This window comes from Pygocentrus nattereri, chromosome 1 (genome assembly GCF_015220715.1).
Source record: "Pygocentrus nattereri isolate fPygNat1 chromosome 1, fPygNat1.pri, whole genome shotgun sequence".
Classification (NCBI taxonomy): Eukaryota; Metazoa; Chordata; class Actinopteri; order Characiformes; family Serrasalmidae; genus Pygocentrus; species Pygocentrus nattereri.
In genome coordinates, this window is record NC_051211.1 from 47,787,499 (window position 1) to 47,810,248 (window position 22,750).

Consider the following 22,750-nt stretch of genomic DNA (forward strand, 5'->3'; position numbering starts at 1 on the left):
ACTGGGACTATTGTAATAGTTGGAGCAGGCATGGGGTAAGACTTCACAAAGGGCCCCACGCTGAAAGAATCATCTACTTATGTATATCATTTCCACATGAATTAAATATTACATTAACACAGTGTTGTCTTTCAGTTTACTGTTTACAATGTTTGTGATGTATTGTTATTAATGTGGAGATTATGTAAACAGTCACCTCCGGTCAAATGACATGTTTTGTTGATTTTCTAAGTGTAAATACTGTACGTTAACACACCCTCTACAGAGGGCAGACTTAAATATGGCATTTTTCTGCACTTTGTAGTGCACAGTTTGTATATATTTGCTGAGTTTAAAACTTTGAAAAAGAATAAAACCAAAACATATAAAAATGAAATATTTAATAAATAAATAAATAAATAAATGCCAGGTTTAATGTTTTTTCCCCCAACAATATTTTAAAATCAGAAAACAAATAAGTATTTTTTGTAGTAGAATGTGCAGAAGTGTGTTCTCCACAGAGGATTTATTGTCTTGTTTTCACTTAGAAAATCAACAAAATGTGTCATTTGACCAGGAAAGTCCAAACTTTTGCATATGACTGCATGTTTGAATCGAACAAATGTAATCACAGTACAAAGAGTATTTTCAGGGAAAGATCAGCAGTATGAGCAGCTATTATAAACTCTAGCATTATTCTATATATAACTCCTATAGTGTGAAGGCCTGTAGTCACCATTATTACACTTTCCCATCCAATGGCAGATTCAGTTAGTCTCTGACCTCCTAACCCTCTGCATGCTCTCTCTCTCTCTGTCTCTCTGTCTCTCTCTCTCTCTCACACACACACACACACACAGACAGACACACTCAGTGTCCTTTTCTCTCTCACACCCTTACTCTCTCTCTCTCTCTCTCTCTCTCTCACACACACACACACACACACACACACACACACACACACACACACACACACACACTCGCACTGTCCTTTTCTCTCTCACACCCTTACACACCCTCTCTCTCTCTCTCTCTCTCTCTCTCTGTCTCTCTCGGAGGCGGAGAGCTGGCTGCATTCCTCTCTGCTCTAAAAGTCCAGCTGTCTTGATTTGCGCTTGGAGTTTGGTGCTCGGCTCGACTTTAGGACCCGGAGGAAGGAAGAGTCTCTCCACACAGCGCGTCCAGTGCCCCCCAAAGTCCGGCAGATGGGACCGGTCAGCAGCGCACCTCTCACAGCACGGACACGCAGCGCACCTCAACGTATGGCGCTGGATTAGATTGTGGAGCGCGAGACTTTAGAGGCGCCTGCTGCTGAACATGCTGCCCTGCGCGAGGATTATCGATCACTTCCAGCTGCGCCGTCATCACTCTGAATCGAAACAACTGGGCTGACTGCGCGCTTGGCGCGAGCGGTGCCAGACTCTGGGGCGCAGGAAAGTTTAGCGGGGAGGGGGGGGTCACCTGTTGCTCTCGAGAGCTTCCCACAGTTCTAACGTGCTCGAGTGGAACGTCAACTTGGCACGCGCGAGCCGGCACCGTCCACTCGTGTCCGGTTGAAATGTGGCACGCGGCCGCGGAGCGTCGGTCGGTGCGCGCGCCATGGCCCGGGAGGACTCGGTGAAGTGCCTGCGCTGCCTGCTCTACGCTCTCAACTTACTCTTCTGGGTAAGAACACGTTCAAGTAGCGCTGGCGGGTTTTTTTTTTCCCGCCCGTATTCCGGCAACCCGCGCCTCGTGCGCTGACTGGCTAAGAGCGTCGCGCTCCGCGCGCTGGTTGGCTAGCAGCATCTCGCTGTGGTGCGTTAAATTGACTTAATTTAAATTTGTACATCATTTCCACAGTAATAAAATGACGTCATTGCACTTATGTCCACGTTAATTCATAATTCCCAATGAATTAACTCGCTCATATAAATTAACATTGTTCAATTGTTTTATTTGTGTTGATGTATTTTGGTTATATGGAAATTGTTATCGTAGACTAGCCAATCCCAGCGCACGGCGCCAGATGCAACTAGCCAATCCCATAGCAGATGGGCGGGATTTTCCGGAATACGGGTGGAAAAACGTCCAAGTCCAGCAGCAGGTGGCCGGGTGCGCGCTCACGTTACAGCGGGTTTAGCTTTGCCCAACTCAACACTGCACACACAGAATGAGGGGCCCATTTATCCCCCCACCACCTCCCCCAACACACACACACACACACACACGCCCCTTATCTGTATGTAGGCAGCTTGAAGCTCAACCAGCCAGTCTCACATTCTGCTGCGCACTATTTTTAGGGAATTAGATGTGATGATGGGTGCAGGGTGTCGTTTTCGGGACCAAGAATGCCAACGGGTGCCCGAACTACTACTCATATCTCAATGTGTCAGACGTTTCCACTAGACGCAAATAGGCTCCCAAGGCAACTGCATGTACAAACAGTGTTGAGGGGGGCTCTGCGGATTGTCGGGGATTCATAGGATACGTAACTGTACGTGTGTGGTCATGCACTAAAGCTGCTTTCTCTCTGTTTCTCCTCAGCTCATGGCTCTGTGTGTGTTGGGAGTGGCTGCGTGGCTTAGGGATTACCTGAACAATGTGCTCACCTTAACCGCCGACACCAGGTGAGGGCCTCCGAGAGGGGCAGGTGTGAAGCGCCCTGTCCACTTGAATCAGTCAAGCATTACAAATCCAGCCACCCAGTCACACTTCAGCCAGTAAACATCATTTCTAAGCCAGCGGCTTTGATGGATCATCATTCTTTTAGTTTTATTTAAGTGAAAAACTAAAAGGTGTCATCTTAAGTTTTACACTACAGCTACAAGGCTAATAGGAGGGCTAGTAGCCTAATGGTAGGAGAAGTAAGCTGTAAAGTAGGAGGTGGTGGGTTCAAATCCCTGCGCTGACTGAGTATGTTTGGCTGGGCACTTGGTCAAGGCACTTAAGCACCCACTTCTACCCCAGGCCATACTGCTGTACTGCTCAGACTGGGCATATTCAAGCAGACAAAAGTTTTTCTTTTAGGATACATGAAGTATGTAGCACAATGAAAGCTTATGAAAACCAGTTAGTATTGTTCAACAGCGCTATTTTTAGTAGTGCAACAGTTTTACTCATTTGATCATTTTTATACGTAACAGTATGTTACACTTTAAACATAACAGTGTTAAGTTAAGCAAGTCTGTTTGAGAAATGCTAATTGGTGGGGTATAAGCATGTTTACTTTTTAGTTACATTATACAGTCAAAAGTATGTGCTCACCTGTCCATCACACCTGTAATAGCTTGATGGACATACCATTGCAAAACCATACACATATGGAGAAGATCCCTACTTTTGAGGCTGTAACAGCCTCCAATGATCTGGAAAGTCTTTCCACAAGATTTTGGAGTGTGTTTCGGGGAATTTGTGCCCATTCAGTCAGAAAAGCATTTGTGAGGTCAGGCACTGTTGTGGGACCAGAGGGTGCGGCTTGCAGTTGACATCACAATTCATCCCAAAGCTGTTCAGTGAGGTTGAGGTTAGGGCTCTTTACAGGGCCACAGGTTTCTCCACACCAAATTTGTTGTCTTTATGGTGCTCACTTTGTGCAGTGGGGCTCAGTCATGCTGGCTGGAACATTCCCCAAGCTGTTGCCACAAATTTGCAAGCATATAATTGTCTAAAATGTCTTTATATGCTGTAACATTAACATTACCCTTCACTGGAACTAAGGGACTGAGCTCAAACCCTGAAAAACAGCCCCAGACCATTATCCCTCCTCCACCAAACCTTACTTACCGTTGACATTACGTATGGTAAGTAGCATTCTGCTGACATCCAGCAAACCCATTATCTATCAAACTACCAGACAGGGAAGCATGATTCATCACTCCAGAGAACACTTTTCCACTGCTCCAGAGTCAAGGGACAGTGTGCTTTACACCACTTGTGGCAAAGTGGCTTTCTATGACAGAGCTACGTTTAAAGTCACTGGGTTCTTGGGTATGACCCATTTAAGTGTTTGTCTATGGAGATTGCATGGCTATTTTACACACCTGTTAATAATAGGGGTAACTGAAACACCAATAATTAGGAGGGATAATTAGGAGTATGTCCACATACTTTTGGCCATATACTCTCAGAAAAAAAGCTAGGAAACTGTCACTGGGGCAGTGCTCCTCTTGTCACTGTGCTGGTACCCTCAAGGGTACGTCTCAGTACCTTTAGTCAGGGAACATAACTGAACCATAAGCCATTGAAATGATATTTTCTAAGTTGAGTCCACACACCCTGTCTTGCCTACAGGCTTTTTATTTTATTGTTCTGTTTTTAAACATTAGGTTATAAAAAGATACATAATTGGACCTTAAAACTACTGTTGTACCTTCTAGGTAAAATTTACATAGTTTGTGCACTGATGAATTAAAAATCTATGCAGTCTATGCGCAGTACCTTTATGGTGTATAGTAGGCTTTTAGCAAGCCAAAGAAACACACCAATCAGACAGGACGATGTTTTGGCTGATTGACTACATTTTGGCATTAGGAGAATATTGTGTTAATTTAGTTTTACACCAAACTTTAATGAGGAACACTTACTGAATTACTCTGCTGATCTGAGATCAGCTTCTTCCTTTTGCAGCCTTATAAATGCAAGTGCAGATAGAGGGGAACCTGCATGCATATGTATGAGCTGAATAGTGAGAGTCATTGATGCTACAGACCCTGAACGAACACCTCAGGTGGGGTTAGAATGAGTAACATCTCTAATTGAGAAGATTGGTGCTTCTTCAGGTGGAATTTAGTGCTGTAAGGTACTATTTAATCAGTGCTGAATCTCACTGAGCTTGGCTGGGCCGGTGTCTGCAAATAAACTGTGAGGGGAATGCATCGAGACGTGATTGCATATAGTGGAATGAGCCTTCCAAAGCTGCCTCTTCCTGACTCGCTGACTCAGTTCCATTCTGCAGCAATAAAAATCTCATCTGCACTGAATGAATGCCACATAATGATATAACAGCTGAGTGCAGGATTTCAGCTTCATACCAGTGTATGTATCCGGTCTCTGCATGAGTGTGTGTGTGTCGAGGGGGGGGGTGCATGTTTTCGAGGGCCATTAGGAACCTCTCTCTGGAGAGAGAAGACATCCCACAATCCCAGAAAAAAGAGGAAGGGTTTTGTGGAAGAGTGAGTGCTGTGTGTGGGTGGGTGAGGGGAGGGAGAGGAGGGAGAAGGGAAGAGAGGGGTCATGAGTGGTTCACACCTATCCTTCAACAAACTGACCCTTGATTAGCTGCGACATACAAACATAACATTCCCACACCTTCCCCTGGTGAATACAGTAATGTGTCATTGAGACGTGAGAAAGAGGGCGAGAGAGGTAGACAGAGACAGGGAGAGAGTGAGAAAGAAATTGAGAGAGAAAGTGTCAGGAGGCTTGCATTCCTACTGAGTGCAATCATTATTTACTTGCAACTGGTGGATTAATAAAAATGCCGTTCGGGGAGAGAAGAGGATGGAGAAGGAGTGGGGGGAGGTGGGCAGGGGGGGGGCAAGCAGGATGTATTGATAAATAAACAAAAAGGCTGCCAAGGAATGACTCCTCTGTTTCTCTATCCTTCCTTCTCTCTCTCTCTCTCTCTCTCTCTCTCTCTCTCTCTGTCTCAGGCTGGAAGAGGCAGCGATCCTCACATACTCCCCTGTTGTCCACCCTGTTGTCATCGCAGTGTGCTGTTTTCTAATCATCGTGGCCATGGTGGGCTACTGCGGCACACTGAAATGCAATCTGCTCCTCCTGTCCTGGGTACGTCCCCCCATGGGGTTGTGTTTGTGTGCACATCATAAAAAAACAGAAGAAAAGACGACACTTTAAAGTTTAAAGTTGTCTCAAGCTTAAATGGTTATTCTATTATACATGTGATAATTCACTTGTTATGAAAGTGATATTGCACTATAGTTTTGACTCTTATTCTATGTTGTTACAGTTCATAATGCTTGTGTTTCTGAGAGGTGGTTTCATGTACTGATAAGTTACCTCACCACAAGAATGGATTAACTCATGACTTAACCCTTGTGTGGTGTTGATGTTTTTGTTACTCGGTGGTCTGGTGGGCCCACCGCATTATTGTTTTTTAAACCAATACAGCCATAACAATTATGTAAAAATACCAGATGTTTAAAACATCATTTTTTCTTTTGGTAAACATTGAAACTGGGTCCCACAGACACCACAAACACCACACAAGGGTTAATGTTGAGTACCTGCATTATACTTAATTTGGCAGCTGCTATGAAAATAATAAGTAAGTTATGTAGTTATGGAAGTGAGGAATTAAAAGGGGGCAAACACACTCCTACTCATTTTTTTGCTCATTTCTACTTGAGCATTATCCCCTAGATTTAGACATAATGTTTTTGTTATTGTGCCTTTAAGACTGATATATGCAATATACTGATATATGAGTTGTATGCAAAATTTGAACATCCCCTGCCAATTACGTTTTTTGTTGCAGGGAGCAAACATAAATATGTCATTTTAGTGCACAATTTCTTTTCATTTCAACAGTTCAACATGCTGGAAAACCAAAATGTAAAATATAAAATATGCAATAACTTTTTGCATATTTTATGTTTTATTTCTTTCCAATATGTTAAATTCAGCATATAAACAGTGATTTCACATTAAAATGTACAAAAGTGTGTTCTGCATAGACAATGTGTACTTAATTTTGCTTAGAGAATTAAACAAACATAATTTCTCCAGCGATGACCAAACTTTTACAAACAACGATGTATAATTGAGCTCAGTTCTGATTGGCCCTGTATATTGTGCCTCACTCATAAAGCAGTCAACAGCTAAAACTGGGTGAGGTTTTACTGCCCTAAGCTTAATAAGGAGATACTGATTAGGCTTAATGTGCACCAGCCAGGTGCTTTAGATGTACATATTATACTTCATCATTCTCTATGAACGCATATAAGCCCACCAGCCCAGTGTGAGCCGTGGTCTGAATGCTACAGTGGCCTATGTGGCCTACCTAAGAACTACCACACTCATTTTTCTCCCACATCCACGTTCTTACTTCTGACACTAGGGAGTGATACAGGTTGCCATGGTTTCCAGTGGTCCGAACTGTAAATGTTTGTATCAGGCTGGTCCTCCTCGCTCTGTTGCTGTTGATGTATGGAAATAGGGTGTGTAGAGTGCATTATGCGCTAGTAGAGACCTCTTTGTTAGCTCGTAGCGGGTCACTCTTGCTGATTAGAAGGGCTGTAAAACATTCGACTCGTGAAGAAGAGGAAGAGTTACGGCCCCCCAGTAGCAATAAACACACAGAGAGGGTGGGCACTGTAGCGGTGGGACTCCACATCAATCAAAGTGATGGACAGGCCACAGAGGGTCGCGCCCACAAATCTATTGTGAGAGTCATGTTGTGTGTTTTTGTGTGTGTCTTGGTGGGTGTGATTAGCATTTTGAGGCTTGTTGGTATGTTGAGTTATGGTGCTGCAGGAGGATTGTGGGATGTTGGTGAGAGAGAGGCAGAGAAAGAGAGAGAGAGATTGAAGTGAATAAAGTAAGACATTCATTCACTAGACCAGTTGTCGGCACTATATTTCTGCTATTGGCACAACCTCAATGTGTCCTTATGTGGTGGACAAAATACTTTTTTATTAATTGACGTAATATTTTTTTCACAATTCCTCTTTTTCTGACCCTACATTGCTATTCTTTATAAGCTCACCCGGACAAAAAATACCCAGTAACATGTAATATGAGCATGAATAACAGCCGCAACTTGATTTGGCATGAACTGGACACATTTCTGAATGTAGGCGACATCAACGTTCAGCCACTCTTACATCAAAGAACTGCGTAGTTTGGCCAGATTTCATGGATGAAAACATCAGATTCCCCTGGTGTTTTATTCATTGTTCTAGGTTGTACCACAGATTTTCAAGAGGATTTAAAGCTGGTGATTTGTCAGGCCAGTCCAGATGTGTGAATGCTGCTGAATGTTAAGTTATTAGCCTCACCATTCACAACGATACTAATACTGTTTGTCTGCCTGCTCAGCTTTAACAAAACTGTGTTATCCTATAGTCTCTTTCTCTCTGTTCAGGTTAAAGAAACTTACTAGCTAATCTTGCAAGCATAGTTTCACTATCAAGAACGTCCAATTGCCTGTTCATTCATTCACCTGGCCACACTAGCAGTCCCTGGACACACATCAACAGCAATAAAGTAAATAAGAATCTTAGCTTTAAAAGCTAGATAACGTTTTAGGCAGGATATCCTACAACACCACGTGTCTATGTAGAGCACATTTGACTCATTTCTCCTCGCTTGTGCTGGTAGGTTTAACTCTGCTTCAGCAGTGAAGCTGGCTGAAAATGTGGCCCTGAGGGCTGTAAATCATACATATCCCTTAGAAAATCAGGACCATACCCAGTCAGTTCTCACTGATCAGTGTTTTTGAATTGTGTTTTAATATATTTCAATTTTTTTTATTCAAGCATTTCTAGATGTGGTCTTGTGAGCATGTTTTAATAAAAAAATCAGTAAAGATCTGAAACGCAAGATTAAGCAATAGTTCATATCCCTGTTTATGTGCACTTTGAGCAATGCAAGTCTAATTCTGTCTAAAAGTAACATTCATAGACATCTAGAGTTTAGAGCCCTGCAGGGTGGTAGATCTCCGGCACCATGATTGAGTACCCCTGGTGTAATACATCTAATTTCAGCAAAGTTCAGAGGTCTGAGAACAGATTTTGTTTAATTCATTTTGCCATATGTACATTTTGAAGGACTATTTGTCCATCAAATATTTATATCTGCAGTGGATTTTGCCAAGTATTTAAGCCCCCTTGGGTCAGATTGTCTGATGCCCCTGAGGTCTCTGGCAGCCAGAGGTCCCTGGCACTGGCCCCACTTGCCAAATAAGTAAAGTGGTATATAATCTTGTCATAACAGAGCTTTCTGTTCCTGTACTTTAAAAAAAGATATTTTTAGAGAATATTTGTCATTACAAATTCATTTTTGACCATGTTCCAGAAGAGCAGATGTTCCTAAAAATAAATGTGACAAAAAGCCTCTTTGTGCCATGAAGAACCACTTATAGAAGAACCACTTAAGAATCACTTGTGGTTCCCTAAATAAGTTTTTAGTGGATGGACCATTATTGGAAATCAGGTACATGAGTACAAAGAACCTCACTTCAAAAGAATCTCCAAATAATGTAAAAGCTTAGAGGAAGGCTTAGAAAGTGAAGAAACTGTGTCAAATTGAAATGATGAATGGACCAATAATGAGCCTGCTTACAATCTTTTTACATCACATTCTGCTGTAAAGTTACTTTTTTGGAGATACCAGGTTTTGTTCTTGCAGGAATGATGTGCTTCCTAGCGTCATTGCTACATTTTGTTTTGGCCAGCCACAGCTCTGTCCACATGAACTGCAGTGTGGAGAGGATAGAATGTGTAGGCCTCATCACCCAGGTGTTCTGGAGTGGAGGGTGGGGTTTCTGTCTGCTGACCCAGACCAGGGTTATTTTTCTGGGACGCCTTCATCCATCCCCCCTTCCTTCCCTTTCTGGGTCTCTCCATTCATCTGTGTGGAGTCTCTCTCTCTCCTCGCTGTTTATCTGGCTTTGAGTTACTGAGAGGCTACAGTATTATCTCACACTCACACAATAGGTAAGGCAATCCAGCCTCAGAGCGGGACGACCCGGAGAACAGGGGCTGCTTCAGTTACCCTGCAGCTCAGTTCACCAAAGACACACACACACACACACACACACACACACACACACACACACACACACACACACACACACACACACACACACACACACGGACAGTAGGGCTGCAATGATTAGATGACAAAGTTATAAAAGATTGTTGATGTGGATTTTTATCGTTGCCATGCTCTTTACTTATAAGACCCATGTCCTTCATTATGCATTACTTTTTACCCTGAGGTCCATTTATGATGTTGGTACTGTTTATTTCCCCAAAACAGGCATAATTCATTTTTACATGATGATTTATACTCCCTGTTTATCCCTTAGAGTTAAATGGGCTGTTTTGTTGCAGTGTTTTTGAGGCTGATACATATAAATGAGCTCCGTTCTGATTGGCTGCACTGTTGTGTGCCTCATTTAAAAAGCAGTCCCTATTACCTCAGTATCAATGGCATAGCTAATCTGCTGTAGGCTTAATAGGCGGATCTACGTATGTAAATGTATATGTGGCATCGCAAAAGCAATGAAATGTTTTTGTCCACATAGTTCTCTCTACCCAATGTTAGCAAACTGCAGTTATTATTATTCTGTGTAATCAAAGTAACAATATAATGGAAAATGATATGCTATTCTTATTCATGCAGTTTCTTGTTCAAAAAGATACAAAAAAAAAATCTGAATTTTTGGCTTTGGTGGATTGTGTTATGTACATGTCACATAACAGCAGAAATAGCCATGTTTATGTGTCTGCCTTAAAGGGTTAATGTGTCAAGAAAGAAGGTCACGTGACTAAACCGAGGAACAGATGCAGCAGATAGAGATCAGACTGAAAGTTTTTGCCTGTGACTCCTGCTATTGTATTTTGCTGTTTTGACTTCTAGAGGCCGAGGTTCAGCTAAAATGAACATAGGCTAAAGCTGACTAAGCTGGCTATGTCTGTGATTGCATGTAATTCACAAAGGTGTCCTTAGTTGCAGTGTAAAATGAAATTCCTATCTAAAACACCAAATCTAAAAGCAGATACTTGCTGGGCCCACTGTAGCCCCTAAGGCCCACTGGGTTAACATGATCATAAATATGGGTGCCCAATAGACATGCTGTTTTTTATTTTTATTTCAAGAAATCAGTACTGGAATGTTTTTCCTATTTTAACATTGTTTTTTTTTGTTCTTAATAGTTCTGAGAAGTCCAAACCCATCATACTGACATTGAGACAGGAGGGAATGGTGACAGGGTGGAATATTTCAGGTTAAATCAGATGCCACAGCAACTCAGCTATGAAATGTCAGACCATGTAAAGTTATAGACCGGCAGACGGGCATAGGGCATAAAAGTCATGAAGCACAATGCCAAGTGTTGGATGGAGTGGTGTAAAGCATGCTGCCACTGGACTCTGGAGCAGCGGAAACATATTCTGTGGAGTGGTGAATCATGCTTCTCTATCTCGCAGTCTGATCGATGAGTCTGAGTTTGGCGAATGCCACGAGAATGTTCCCTGACTGACTGCATTGTGCCAACTGTAAAGTTGTTTGGTGGAGAAGGGATAATACTATGGGGTTGTTTTTCAGGGGTTGGCCTAGACCACTTAGTTCCTGTGAAGGGAATCTTAATGCTTTAGCATACCAAAACATTTTGGACAGTTAGCCTCCAGCTTTGTGGTAACAGTTTGGGGAGTTATGGAGTTTGGCTCCATAAAGCCATGGCTGGGTGAGTTTGGTGTGCAATAATTTTACTGGCCCACACAGAGCCCTGACTTCAACCCCATCAAACTCCTTTGGGATGAACTACAGCGGAAACTGTGAGCCAAGTCCTGTTATAGCTGGGACGTCAAAAAAGCTTCTGTATGTGTAGTGTGTAGGTATCCCAATACTTTTGCCCATATATGTCACCGAAACACATATATTGAAACACAAAGAGTTTTAGTCCATAGACGGAGCCTAATTTTAGCCACGGCCCTTCATTTTAGAGCAGGAAGTGAGGCTGCATCCCTGACCCTCATGGCCATGGTGAGCAGTTAGATCCCATTGTTTTGAAGTAAAGTCTGTCCCAAAGTCTGAAAGCCAGTGTGTGACATTAAGAACTGTCACTACCAAAACACACATTATGTGCAATTAAGAAAACCTTTTTTGTGTTTTAAGAAAAAAAATGTGCTCAAAAAAGCTCAAAATTAGATAAAATGATCACTACAGATACAGTCGCTACAGAAACATTTGGCAGTGTGTCGGAGGTGGTACTATTGTCTTAGTAGTAACAAAATGGAATGCTTTAGTATTTATTAAAAAAATAAATAAATAAACACAATGAAGGTGTAGGGTGATTCAAAGCAAAAGAATTTTAATCTAAATCAGTTGAAAATAGGTTGAGAACTCTGACTTTGAACTAGTTCAGTACAATGATCTGTATACTATGTTAATGATGAGCTTTAAAGTTATATATTTAAGCCTATCAGACATTTGTCTCTTACACATCAAAGGTTGTGGTACTCTTTTCATGGAATAACCTCCTTGCCTACAGATGTGAGAGAGCGAGAAAGAGTTATAGAGAGGGAGATGCTTCGCAGGTTAAAAGTTCACCTCTGCCAGATTTAGAGTGAGATGTTTAGAGGGAGGGGGGTGTAGAGAATAAGCATAGCAGCTTTCCATAGCCAGCATTCGTTGGATGTGTGAATGTATGCATGTTTAGTCGGTGTTAGTGCGCGTGTGTACGTGTCTGGCAAACGGCAAATGGATTGTAACACAGGAATGGCCATCTGTTTAACACAAATATTTAGAGTTTCCAAATAAACAACCTGTCAGCCAGGCCTGCAGCACTAATGCACTACCAAACACTGCGCCTGACACCAACATTCATCTCAATAAGCCCTCGCCATGTGTCCGTGTGACACTGTGTAGATGCGTGTATATTAGGACGAGACTTTAGAGGGAAAGACTATATGAGTGTGATGGAAAGTGTTAATTTGGGTCCATGTGTGAAGAATCCGTCCGTTCTGAAAGCTGCGGTCGGTCTTCACTATACTGACCCTTCACTCATGATAAAAGTCACTGACAAACAAACGAGCTGGGAGGACCAATCATCTCTCTCTCTCTCTCTCTCTCTCTCTCTCTCTCTCTCTTGCATCTGTCCTGTCCTTTCACCTTGCTCTTCTCTTTCTCTGTTTTTCCCCATTTGCCATGTTTTAACATTCATGTTCCAAACACTTCTCAAACACATCATTCAAAAGTTTGCAATCACATTTCACAAGTTTGTAATCAGTGTTAAAATAAGATATTAATGCAGATTTTTTCACAGATAATTATATAGAATAATGCAAATATTTTAGTCCTGAGCAACTTTCACAGGTTTCACATATTTTGTAGAAAGCTGTAAAAACAGAAGAAAAGAAATGTAGTTAGAAGCATTTAGAATGATGAACTGAGCTGTAGATGGTTCAAGATGTCCCTGAAAACAGAGCTGCAGATCAAAAGTCAACATTTTCAGCAATATACAATCACTCTGGCTTCAGCAAAAACACACAATTAAAGTAATTTGGTGTTTGTGAAATTTGGCTTTCAAATAATTAGTATGAAGCTGTGGAAATAAAGGAAAATGAATGAATGTTAAATGTGTACATGATGACTGAAAAAACCTAAAGTCATCTAGGCCTGAGGACAGAGGTATACGTTTTATCCACAAAGGACCGGCATGGCTGCAGGCATTCAATCCAACACAGCAGAGCACACCTGATCACATCTAAAGACTGAGACCAGCAGATTTAAATAGTAGTATTGCTGCTTGTTTAGAAGAAAAACCCGTAGACACATTGGCCCTTTTTACGATCAAGAGGAGGCCATTACGCTCTAAGAGAAGGCTTAGTGATTGATGTGAAGTAGTATGTGTCATTGTATGTGTCATTTCTCTAAGTTTTGGTTGAAAGCAAAGGGGATACATTCCTGAAAGTCATCCCATCAGAATGATCCTTTTTCTCTGTAGTATCTAGGTAGATACAACTAAGGGAGCTTTCCCATTGGTTAGGACATCAGAAGCTGAGCTGAAGTTCTAATGTGTCAGATTAACATAATGAGGAACTGGAAGGAATCAACCAGTCAGGTTTTGATTTACAGTGAGTTGTGAGAAAAGGCATCACTCTAGACCTTCTGGAAGACTAGATACATCACTGACTGTGAACACAAGCCTTAGGCTAACCTGTGGGATTTAGTCAGTTGTTAGAACATTGCTTTAAATGGATAGATAGAATATATCATGTACAATATTATAACTTCAAATTGTTTCCCAAAATGTTGAACTTATATGGTATAAATCATTATTGTATATAAAAGAACAAAATCTTTAATAAAACAAGTCATTCTGGCCTTTTGAACAGTGGTGTGTGTGTGTGTGTGTGCAGTACTTTGGCAGTCTGCTGGTGATCTTCTGCGTGGAGCTGGCCAGCGGAGTGTGGACGTACGAGGAGGTGAGTTACACTATGAACAAAATGAGCACTGCTGCACTCCTCTCATCTTTCTCTCTCTCACACATAAGCAGCATGTCTGTATCTGTATGAGGGGTTTCTCTGACCTGCTGGAGTTTGGATCAAGTTTCTGAGGCTAATCTTAACTGTTAGAGTTCAAAGGCCTGGCTCAAGCAGATTTCCTTTAGCGGCATAGTGTGTGTGTGTCTGGGAGGGGTCGGAGAAGGCACACGTTGGTGAGATGTGTGTGTGGACTGACTGACCACCCCAAAGTCCAGATCTCAACATCACTGAATGTGTTTGTGATCATTTGGATCACGAGAAGCAGAAAAAAGAACCGACTTCTAAGACTGAACTTTGGGAATTTGGAACTTTGGAAACTTTGGAAACTTTTTTGTGAAAAAAAGAACATCCCTGCAGATTTCTCTGTTAAACTGAACGTGAGTCTCCTGAAAAGAATAAAAGCCATAATAAAGGTGAAGGGTGGGCACAATAAATACTTGAAAAATGTATTTAGTTGTTGAGATGTGTAATTACCAATATACACCCCGATATACAATAACAATATATCCCTAAGTATCATTTATATATGAATAATACATATGGGGCTATTGCTATGATAATATGACCCGTTAATATATATTTTGTGCAAGTAGTTATTACCTATGTAATAAGAATATGTCCTACACCAATAAAAATAATGGTTCTGCACAGGTACTTTTTTTTGTTCATCAAGGTACAAACAGTGTAAATGTACCCTGAAAGGTACAACAGTGGTTTTAAGGTCCGATTATATACATTAAATAAGTTTAATGTATATAATGGGACATATTTGCACCTTTTCATAGCCTGCGTAAACAGGACAATAAAATAAAAAGCCTGGAGGTGAGACGGGGTGTAAGGAGTCAATACAACTTAGAAAATATAATTTCAATGGATTATGGGACAATTATGTTCTCTGACTAAAAGTACTGAGTCACTGCCCCAGTGACAGTTTCACACCTAAAATTCTGTGTGACACCCAAGGGAAATACATTTGCCCTTTCAGTATTAAACCGCTTGTTTTTGTAACACATACTTTACAAATCCGATTCCAATGGACTATTTTGCTGGTCCTGAAAATGTCCGAAAACAAACACTCACACACACTCCTTCAAGGCACTGTCTTATCAGCAACTGAAAGTCCCTCGAATAGCTTTGATGTGTGCCGTTGCGCAGGTGTGACCGAAAGTGACCTATGTGTGTTTGTGTGAGTGTTTGTCTTTGCGCTATCAGCCTACGCCTCTGCACCTGGCCCTGCAACATTATCCCCATTGTCCCATCCGTCCCTCTCTCCTCAACTCCACATCGCTATGTGGCTATCAGTAACTGCAGCCAGCCGCATTTTCCCCGCTTCTGCTATCAGAATCTGCTCAGTTCATCGACATGATGGGGTGACACACCTGGCCCCAGGGGCACTGTGGGTCCACTGCGAGGCAGGAACTTATCTCAAGGGGTGACAAAAGCGAAATAGCAGTGAGGATTACAGTGCTTCTGAAGGGGACATTAAGCAGGCTGTTTTGAGTCCATGCCTAAGGCCAGTGCTACTAGTGACGCCTGCTGTTTGACCCAGCTGTCTGCTAGAATAAGGGAGAGACTGTTAAAAATAGCATCCATAAAGTGGACATGAGAGTCATATTCATCTGCAGATTTTCTACTGCTTCATGTGAATTGTCTTGCTAAATCGATTATATGCAGTTTTACCCTTACCCTTAAATGCAGCTGAATTAGCATAATGTAAATAGAATGTCCTATATTCTGTGTTTGCAGCCTTCAGTGCAGAGGTCTGATATGATCAGTTTGAAATCGCGCATGCCCAACTATGGCCTACAGCGCTACCAGTGGCTAACCCACGCCTGGAATTCCTTTCAGACTGAGGTGAGAGTGCAATTCACTAAGAGCTGCTGCAGTGACAGACACCCTATTTGGCACAGCTCAGTGTGGACACAATGTGTTTTCACTAATGCTGTCCCATAATGTAATTTTTTTGACAACCATGCTCAAGGCAACAGCTCACACTTTCTGTTTTTGCTGTAAAGTCAAGAGCCTATATGGATCAAAGATTCTATGCTATAACTCATGGTGTGCAGAGTTATCTTAGCTGACCAGTAATGTTTAAAGCCAGGGATCCTTCTGATAAGCCTATCATGTTTGCAGATTTTATTTGCATCCCTAAAAAGCTCAACAAAAACTACACCTGATCTATCACTGCACCCTGAATGTACGTGCACCTTATTGTAGTGCACTACAGTTTCTCATTAGGTTGGATTTCTGTCCAACCAAGCAGCAGCTACTCCAAACAATGACAGGCATCTTATTTTGGCAGAAGTAGCAGTTAGGAATCCTGACCTGTATCCTGACTCCTCCTTTCAGTTCAAATGCTGTGGGGTGATCTACTTCACTGACTGGCTGGAAATGACTGAGATGGAGTGGCCGCCGGACTCTTGCTGCTCTGATCAGTATCCAGGCTGTGCTCACCATGCCCACCACCGTGACCTGAGTGACCTCTACCAAGAGGTAAGCTTGGTTGGTGGCCAGCACAATTTTAGATGAGTCCTCACCTGAAACATGCAGACACCGTGGCCTCGAGCAGCAAGAGCTCTGTTTTTACAAGAGCCTCAGATGTTGGTTTATTCGTAACTCTATTGTTGGAGGTAATTGTAATGCAGCACAGCTCTGTGAGGAGAGATAAAGAACTCTCTGAAAGGAGGGTCAGATGAGGAGAGGCGGTGAAGAGACTCTCTTAGCTGTGTGTGTAATTAGACAGGGATGTCAGCGTGAGATGATGTGCAGAGTGCTGAGAGGCTAAAAACTTTAAATATGTGTCTAGCGGCCGTTTCACAGCACAGAAAAGCACCTGCATGTGTAGAAGCATCACCCACAGACAGATGCTGGCCGAGGGTACTCGCCAACTTGAGGAGAGATACAGACACGCATGCACACTTGCGCACACCCACACATACATGCATTCCTTCCCACTGTCATCTCACACAGCTGCACATCTATTTGTTTTGCAGAGACTGAGTCAAATCCCCTCATACATGTAGAATTGGTCAAAAGTTTAGAATCACCTTACAGAATACATGTTTTTCATAACCATAAGACCTAAATATGTACAAATAAATGCTTGAAGTTCCACAATATAATAGTAAAGTGTGTGCTTTTGTATAAATCTATTTTTAAAAAGTGGAATTACAAAAATTACACTACAGCTAAAACTGTAGACACACCTACTCATGAAAAGGTTTTGCTTATTTTTGGCCTAATATTTGACTAAATTTTAAATAATACTCAAGATATCAAAATCAAAAAATTTATATCTCACATTTTAAAGTTTAGTTTTTTTTGCCTGTTTTTGTCACATATACTAAATAATTTTTCATGAGGAAAGGACCAATATAAAGACCCCCAAATTGCTTGGAAAAAAGACATTAACTTACATTGAATGTTATGAATGGTTTTGTCTTCTCTTGCAAAGTTACTGTTTTGGATGTACATGTTTTAAGGGGACAGTGAGGCTTTGCTAAGGGCTTGCTGCACAACTAATTTTAAGTGGGCACTTAAAAAAGAAAATAAGTTTTCAATTTGCAAATAACTTCATATTCACACACTGATGAATGATCTGAACATATTTGTTTAGGTAACAACTTTTCAAACATTTTGAATTAGAAAGTCAGTGTTGATTCCGGAGCTGTTTTTATGTGCAGTGTGTTAATAAAACTTAGAGTCTAGTGTTAAAGTGGAGCACAAGCACTGCATTCTTACAGAGAGCTGGTCAAACTTCTGGTCATCACTCATGGCAGTTGCTGGGGGTGGAGGTTTCAGCTTGTATTTTTTGGTTTCAGCTCATTAGCTTTTATTTTACCATCTACAGTTCATTTCTCAGACTCCTTTTATTATAACATGTTGTTCTTACCTTAAAGATTACTTTTAAACATGCTACATGTTTTGTTATCCCACCCATGATGTAGCAAGTGTCAGAAGACCCGTCCAAATCATTTGACCAATCGAGAGTGCAGGTGAATGCTTTCTTCTAAGATCTGCCCCCTGGGAAAATGAGTCAGATGCAAAAGAAAGATTTCAGAAGCAAAAATAAATCAAAATAAATACAAATACAAATAAATAAATCAAATCAGCAAAGAGAAAAAAAATGACAGAAAAGAAATCTATTATTTGTAATAAAGAAAAGTCCTTTCGTTAGTGAGTGTATCCAAAATTTTCACTGTGTTACATTTATTTGATTCAAATGTGCACATCATTTCCAACTGAATCAAATGTGTTACATCAACACAATTTTTGCAAAAGTAGGTAAACTAAAAGATGATCTGTGTTTGTGTAATATACTGTACTTTATTCAGGTGGAAATGATGTACATCTGTGAGTCGAGTAAATTCAATGCATCGCTCTTTTCATCGCAGGTCTACCGGTGTAAAAACGGTGTCCTTGTGCTGGAACACGACTGTCACTGCCTCTTGTGTTTGTTCAAGGACAGCGCAGTCAAAGAGCTGCTTTGTAAAGTCAGTCAGAAACAGACTTTCTTACTTTGTCTCTTTCACTCACCGTCTTTCTCATTCACATTATCTCTACACCCTTTCACTCTCCCTTTTCTCTCTCTCTCTCTCTCTCTCTCTGGGCCTTTGTTGGTAGAGGAGTTGTATCAGGCATCTTGCTCTAAAGCACAAATCTCTCACTGCCAGGAAATAATGTACCTGCCTTTCCGCATTTCTCTATCTGCATAGGAAATATTGCACACGTACGCATACACACACACACACACACACACACACACACACACACACACACACACACACACACACACACACACACACGCACACACGCACGCACACACACACAGAGCAGATGAGTGTTACATTGCTTGCATATTACTGAGGCAGCTGCTGTGCTGAGGCCTCAGAAATGTTAGAACTGTTTCTGTACAGAAACCAGCAAAACATGCAGCAGAAGAAGAACCGCATTCAATTTTTTATTTCAAGAAAAATTCAATACTTCTATCAGAGAAAAGAAAATTGGATCTGGCAAAAAAGCACACATTTTACTTCCTGCCAATACTTTTGTTTTTTTAGGGGCTAAAGTAACTTACAAGTAATGGAAACCTATGCTAACCCATATCAGGCAAAACAGACAGACATACAGACATAACTCAAACTTGAGGATTCCTGCTGCTACTGTTTTTTTATGAAAGGACAGTATGTCATACAACGAAAGCCCTTTTCTGCCACAGGAAAGAAAAAAAAAACGAGTGAGTCACTATAAAAATGTAAAAAGCCATTTAATAAGTCATACTAATTCGAACATTTCCCTGTGTCCCAATGGGAGCACTTCCTTTGTATCTCACAATTATGACTTTTCAATCTCATAATTATGAGATGCTAAGAAGAATGAGTGTTACTCAACATAGTATCTAATAATAATGACATAATATCTCATATTACTGATTCCTGTTTTGTAATTATGAGATGCTATGTTGAGATTATGACTCATAATCTTATAACTTTGATTTATAATCTCATATTTATGACTTAGTATCTCAAAATTATGAATTTGTATCTCTTAATTATGACATACTATCTCATAATCATGAGACAGTAAGTGATCATATGAGATACTATGTCATAATTATGACTTAAAATCTTATTATTTTGACAATCTTAATTATGACACACTATTTTATAATCACAACATCTTATCTTGCAATTAATAATTTTTTTTTTTCTAAAGCAGCATATTAAATGCTAGTTTAGGCAGGAATGCTCCTTTAATGTCATAAGAAGCTCACTTTGAAAACCAAGCATGAACTACTGCTGACACATAATTTTGGGCTATTTCTATTGATATTCTATTTTTTCTTTTTCTTTTTAAAGCAAAACTGAGTCAATTATTATGTAAAAATGTATGTGTTTTGTGTACACTTTTTCAGGGCTGCGGGCCTAAAATCTACAGTTTTATCCGTGGCACAAAGCAGTTGCAGGTCCTACGTTTCTTGGGTGTGTCCATAGGAGTGGCCCAGATCCTGGCCATGACCCTGACACTCACGCTGCTTTGGGCACTCTACTACGACCGCAAACCTCCTGACCCTGCTCCGACTGACCCCGTCACACACACCCACTCACATTGTCCCACAGAGGAGCCCCAGAAGTCGGGCCACGTGCACTCACGCCCATCCGAAGCCTGGGCCAGCGCCCCCCATAATGGACATGCCCAGTTTGAAATGGAGCAGCTCTCCTAGCAGCTGCACTACCTACCAGACTCCACTAGCTGATCTCTTGGAATCTGGCATACAGTAACAATGCAGCGTCACAGCAACCCTGAACAGTAAGCTGGTTGCCAGGACACCCATTGTGATCTCATAACTGTTCAAGGTACTGTAAAAATGACAGAACCTCCGCTTTGCAGTAGAAACATGGAGCGCCTGTTGCAGTGAGACATGGAGGTTTTGTTTGCCAGCATGCAGTTTCGGAAGTACTGACAGTGCTGTAGTACATAAACACAGAAATGGAATATATCTGAGGACGGACTGGATGCGTAGTCTTTTATGCAAAACTCTGAAAAGTGAAGTTGGTTATCAGTACAGCTAACAAGGGGCTAGTGGACGTGTCCCTAGATGGCTATTCTGCTTATCCAGCCGAACCCTTGAGTTCCATGGACACTAAACTCCACTAGATGTTTGGAGCAGGATATATGATGTTTTTCTATATATGCTTTGGACTGAAAGGGCTAAACACATTACACATACACTCACACTTCAACTTGAGTCTTAAAAGAGATTTGAATTGTCTAAAGGAAGATCCAGCTGCTCTAAACTTTTGGGCTGTATGTCTACATGTCTTAATTCACTAGCACTGTGATGTAAATTATAGAATCCTTTTAGTTTAAAAGCAAAAGTGTCTTGCTACAAAAAGCTCTACTTTGAAGGTTGTGCAAAGAAGCCTTGAGATTTACAAAAAAGCTGTACATATACTCATATGGAGCATGTGTGTGAATTTCAGTGAACTACATTTGACAGATCTTTTATTTCTCAGTGTGTGTTTGTATTGCCTCTCTAAAAAGCAGGCTAGAATGTGGTTTGAATGATTCGAATCTGGGAGGTACTTCCAACCCGAAATTCAGTTTCTCTCCAGCATCTCCCCATGCTGGGGCATTTGAAGAGGAACATTAAAAACACTTAGTGCTTATTGTGAAAAAGCTTACCATGGCTGAACATACTAAAATATGGCACACAACTGCTCATAAATGCCAAAAGAAACTGTATTTTAAGCCCAAAGTGATCACTTTCTCATTAACAATGTTTCTCTCCTTTACAACCCATTATATCAAAAAAGTTTAATGTGATTTAATGTTACAAAAAAACAACCTAGAAACATTAAACCACTCTCACACCTTGCTGGCCATTAACACAGCCTACTGCCAGAATGATGAACCCATAATGCAGAGAGATTTATTTTAATGCATTCAGCCAAATAAAAATGTTTAAAATGGGTTTCAATGGAAATGAAAACTTAATGCATTGGTTTGATTTGACTTGCCACTAGTTTATGACTGGCAAGGTTTGAGAGAGGTTTGGTTGTTGTTTTTAGCTGTTTCCGTATAATTTCTGCGGAAAATGCTGAACATGAAATTTTCTTTGTTTTTTGTAAATAACAGGTTCATCCTTTTGAAAGTAGTAAGTCTTTAGAGCAGTAATGTAACTAACTATAATCCTATGGTCTAATGAATTCCAAAATTTCTTCCTTATGTCTGCATTCCAGGGATTTATTGCCTAGGAAAATTTTGGAGTCATTTAATCTAATTTTTCATCATTGGATTATTGGGTAATACTTTACTGTAGGGTACAGTCTACATGACACCTGAATAAGCTTGTCATGACTACTGACATAACCCTACATACGTTTTTATTCATGTTTATTCCAATAGGCATCATTCGCTATAAATGTTACATTTACAAATTTTGATCAAAGTAGCCTTTATGACAGACAATCCATCCATCCATCCATCCATCCATCCATCCATCCATCCATCCATCCATTTTCTAAGCCGCTTCTCTGTCAGGGTCACGGGGGGATGCTGGAGCCTATCCCAGCAGTTTTCGGGCGGAAGGCTGGATACACCCTGGACAGGTCGCCAGTCCATCGCAGGGCAGACAGACAGACACAGACAGTCACTCACACACTCACACCTAGGGGTAATTTAGCATGATGACAGACAATGCCTATTGAAACAAGCATTAGTAAACATTCATGTAGGGTTTTTGTCAGTTGTCATGCCAAGCTCATGTAGGTGCCATGTAGCCTTAAGAACTGTATCCTACAGTTAAATGTTCCCGATAATTATATTTTTAATCAATTTTCTTTTACACCTTATAAAAACATTTTGTCATGGAGAAAGCAATACACAGATACATTTGGTTTTGAGAATTGAGAATGTAAAAGTAGATCTAATAATAATCTTTATTTCATGCCAGTGGCAGCTCAAAGTGCTTTACAGACAGGTAATGATGCTTAGCAGTAACCCAGGAAATTATGAGTACTAATTTAAAATCATGTAAAAAATGATAATAATCA

At 40.9% G+C, this 22,750-nt stretch overlaps 1 protein-coding gene across 1 annotated transcript; it reads left to right on the forward strand.

Annotated features, from left to right (window-relative positions):
• The first annotated feature begins 1,578 nt into the window (after positions 1-1,578).
• Positions 1,579-21,203, forward strand: tspan12 (tetraspanin 12). The gene is made up of 7 exons (XM_017712181.2): positions 1,579-1,644; positions 2,506-2,588; positions 5,613-5,748; positions 14,070-14,135; positions 15,942-16,049; positions 16,545-16,688; positions 20,110-21,203. Exons 1-7 carry the CDS (start codon positions 1,579-1,581, stop codon positions 20,416-20,418), a joined length of 912 nt encoding a protein of 303 aa, XP_017567670.1. The 3' UTR covers positions 20,419-21,203.
• Positions 21,204-22,750: the final 1,547 nt, after the last annotated feature.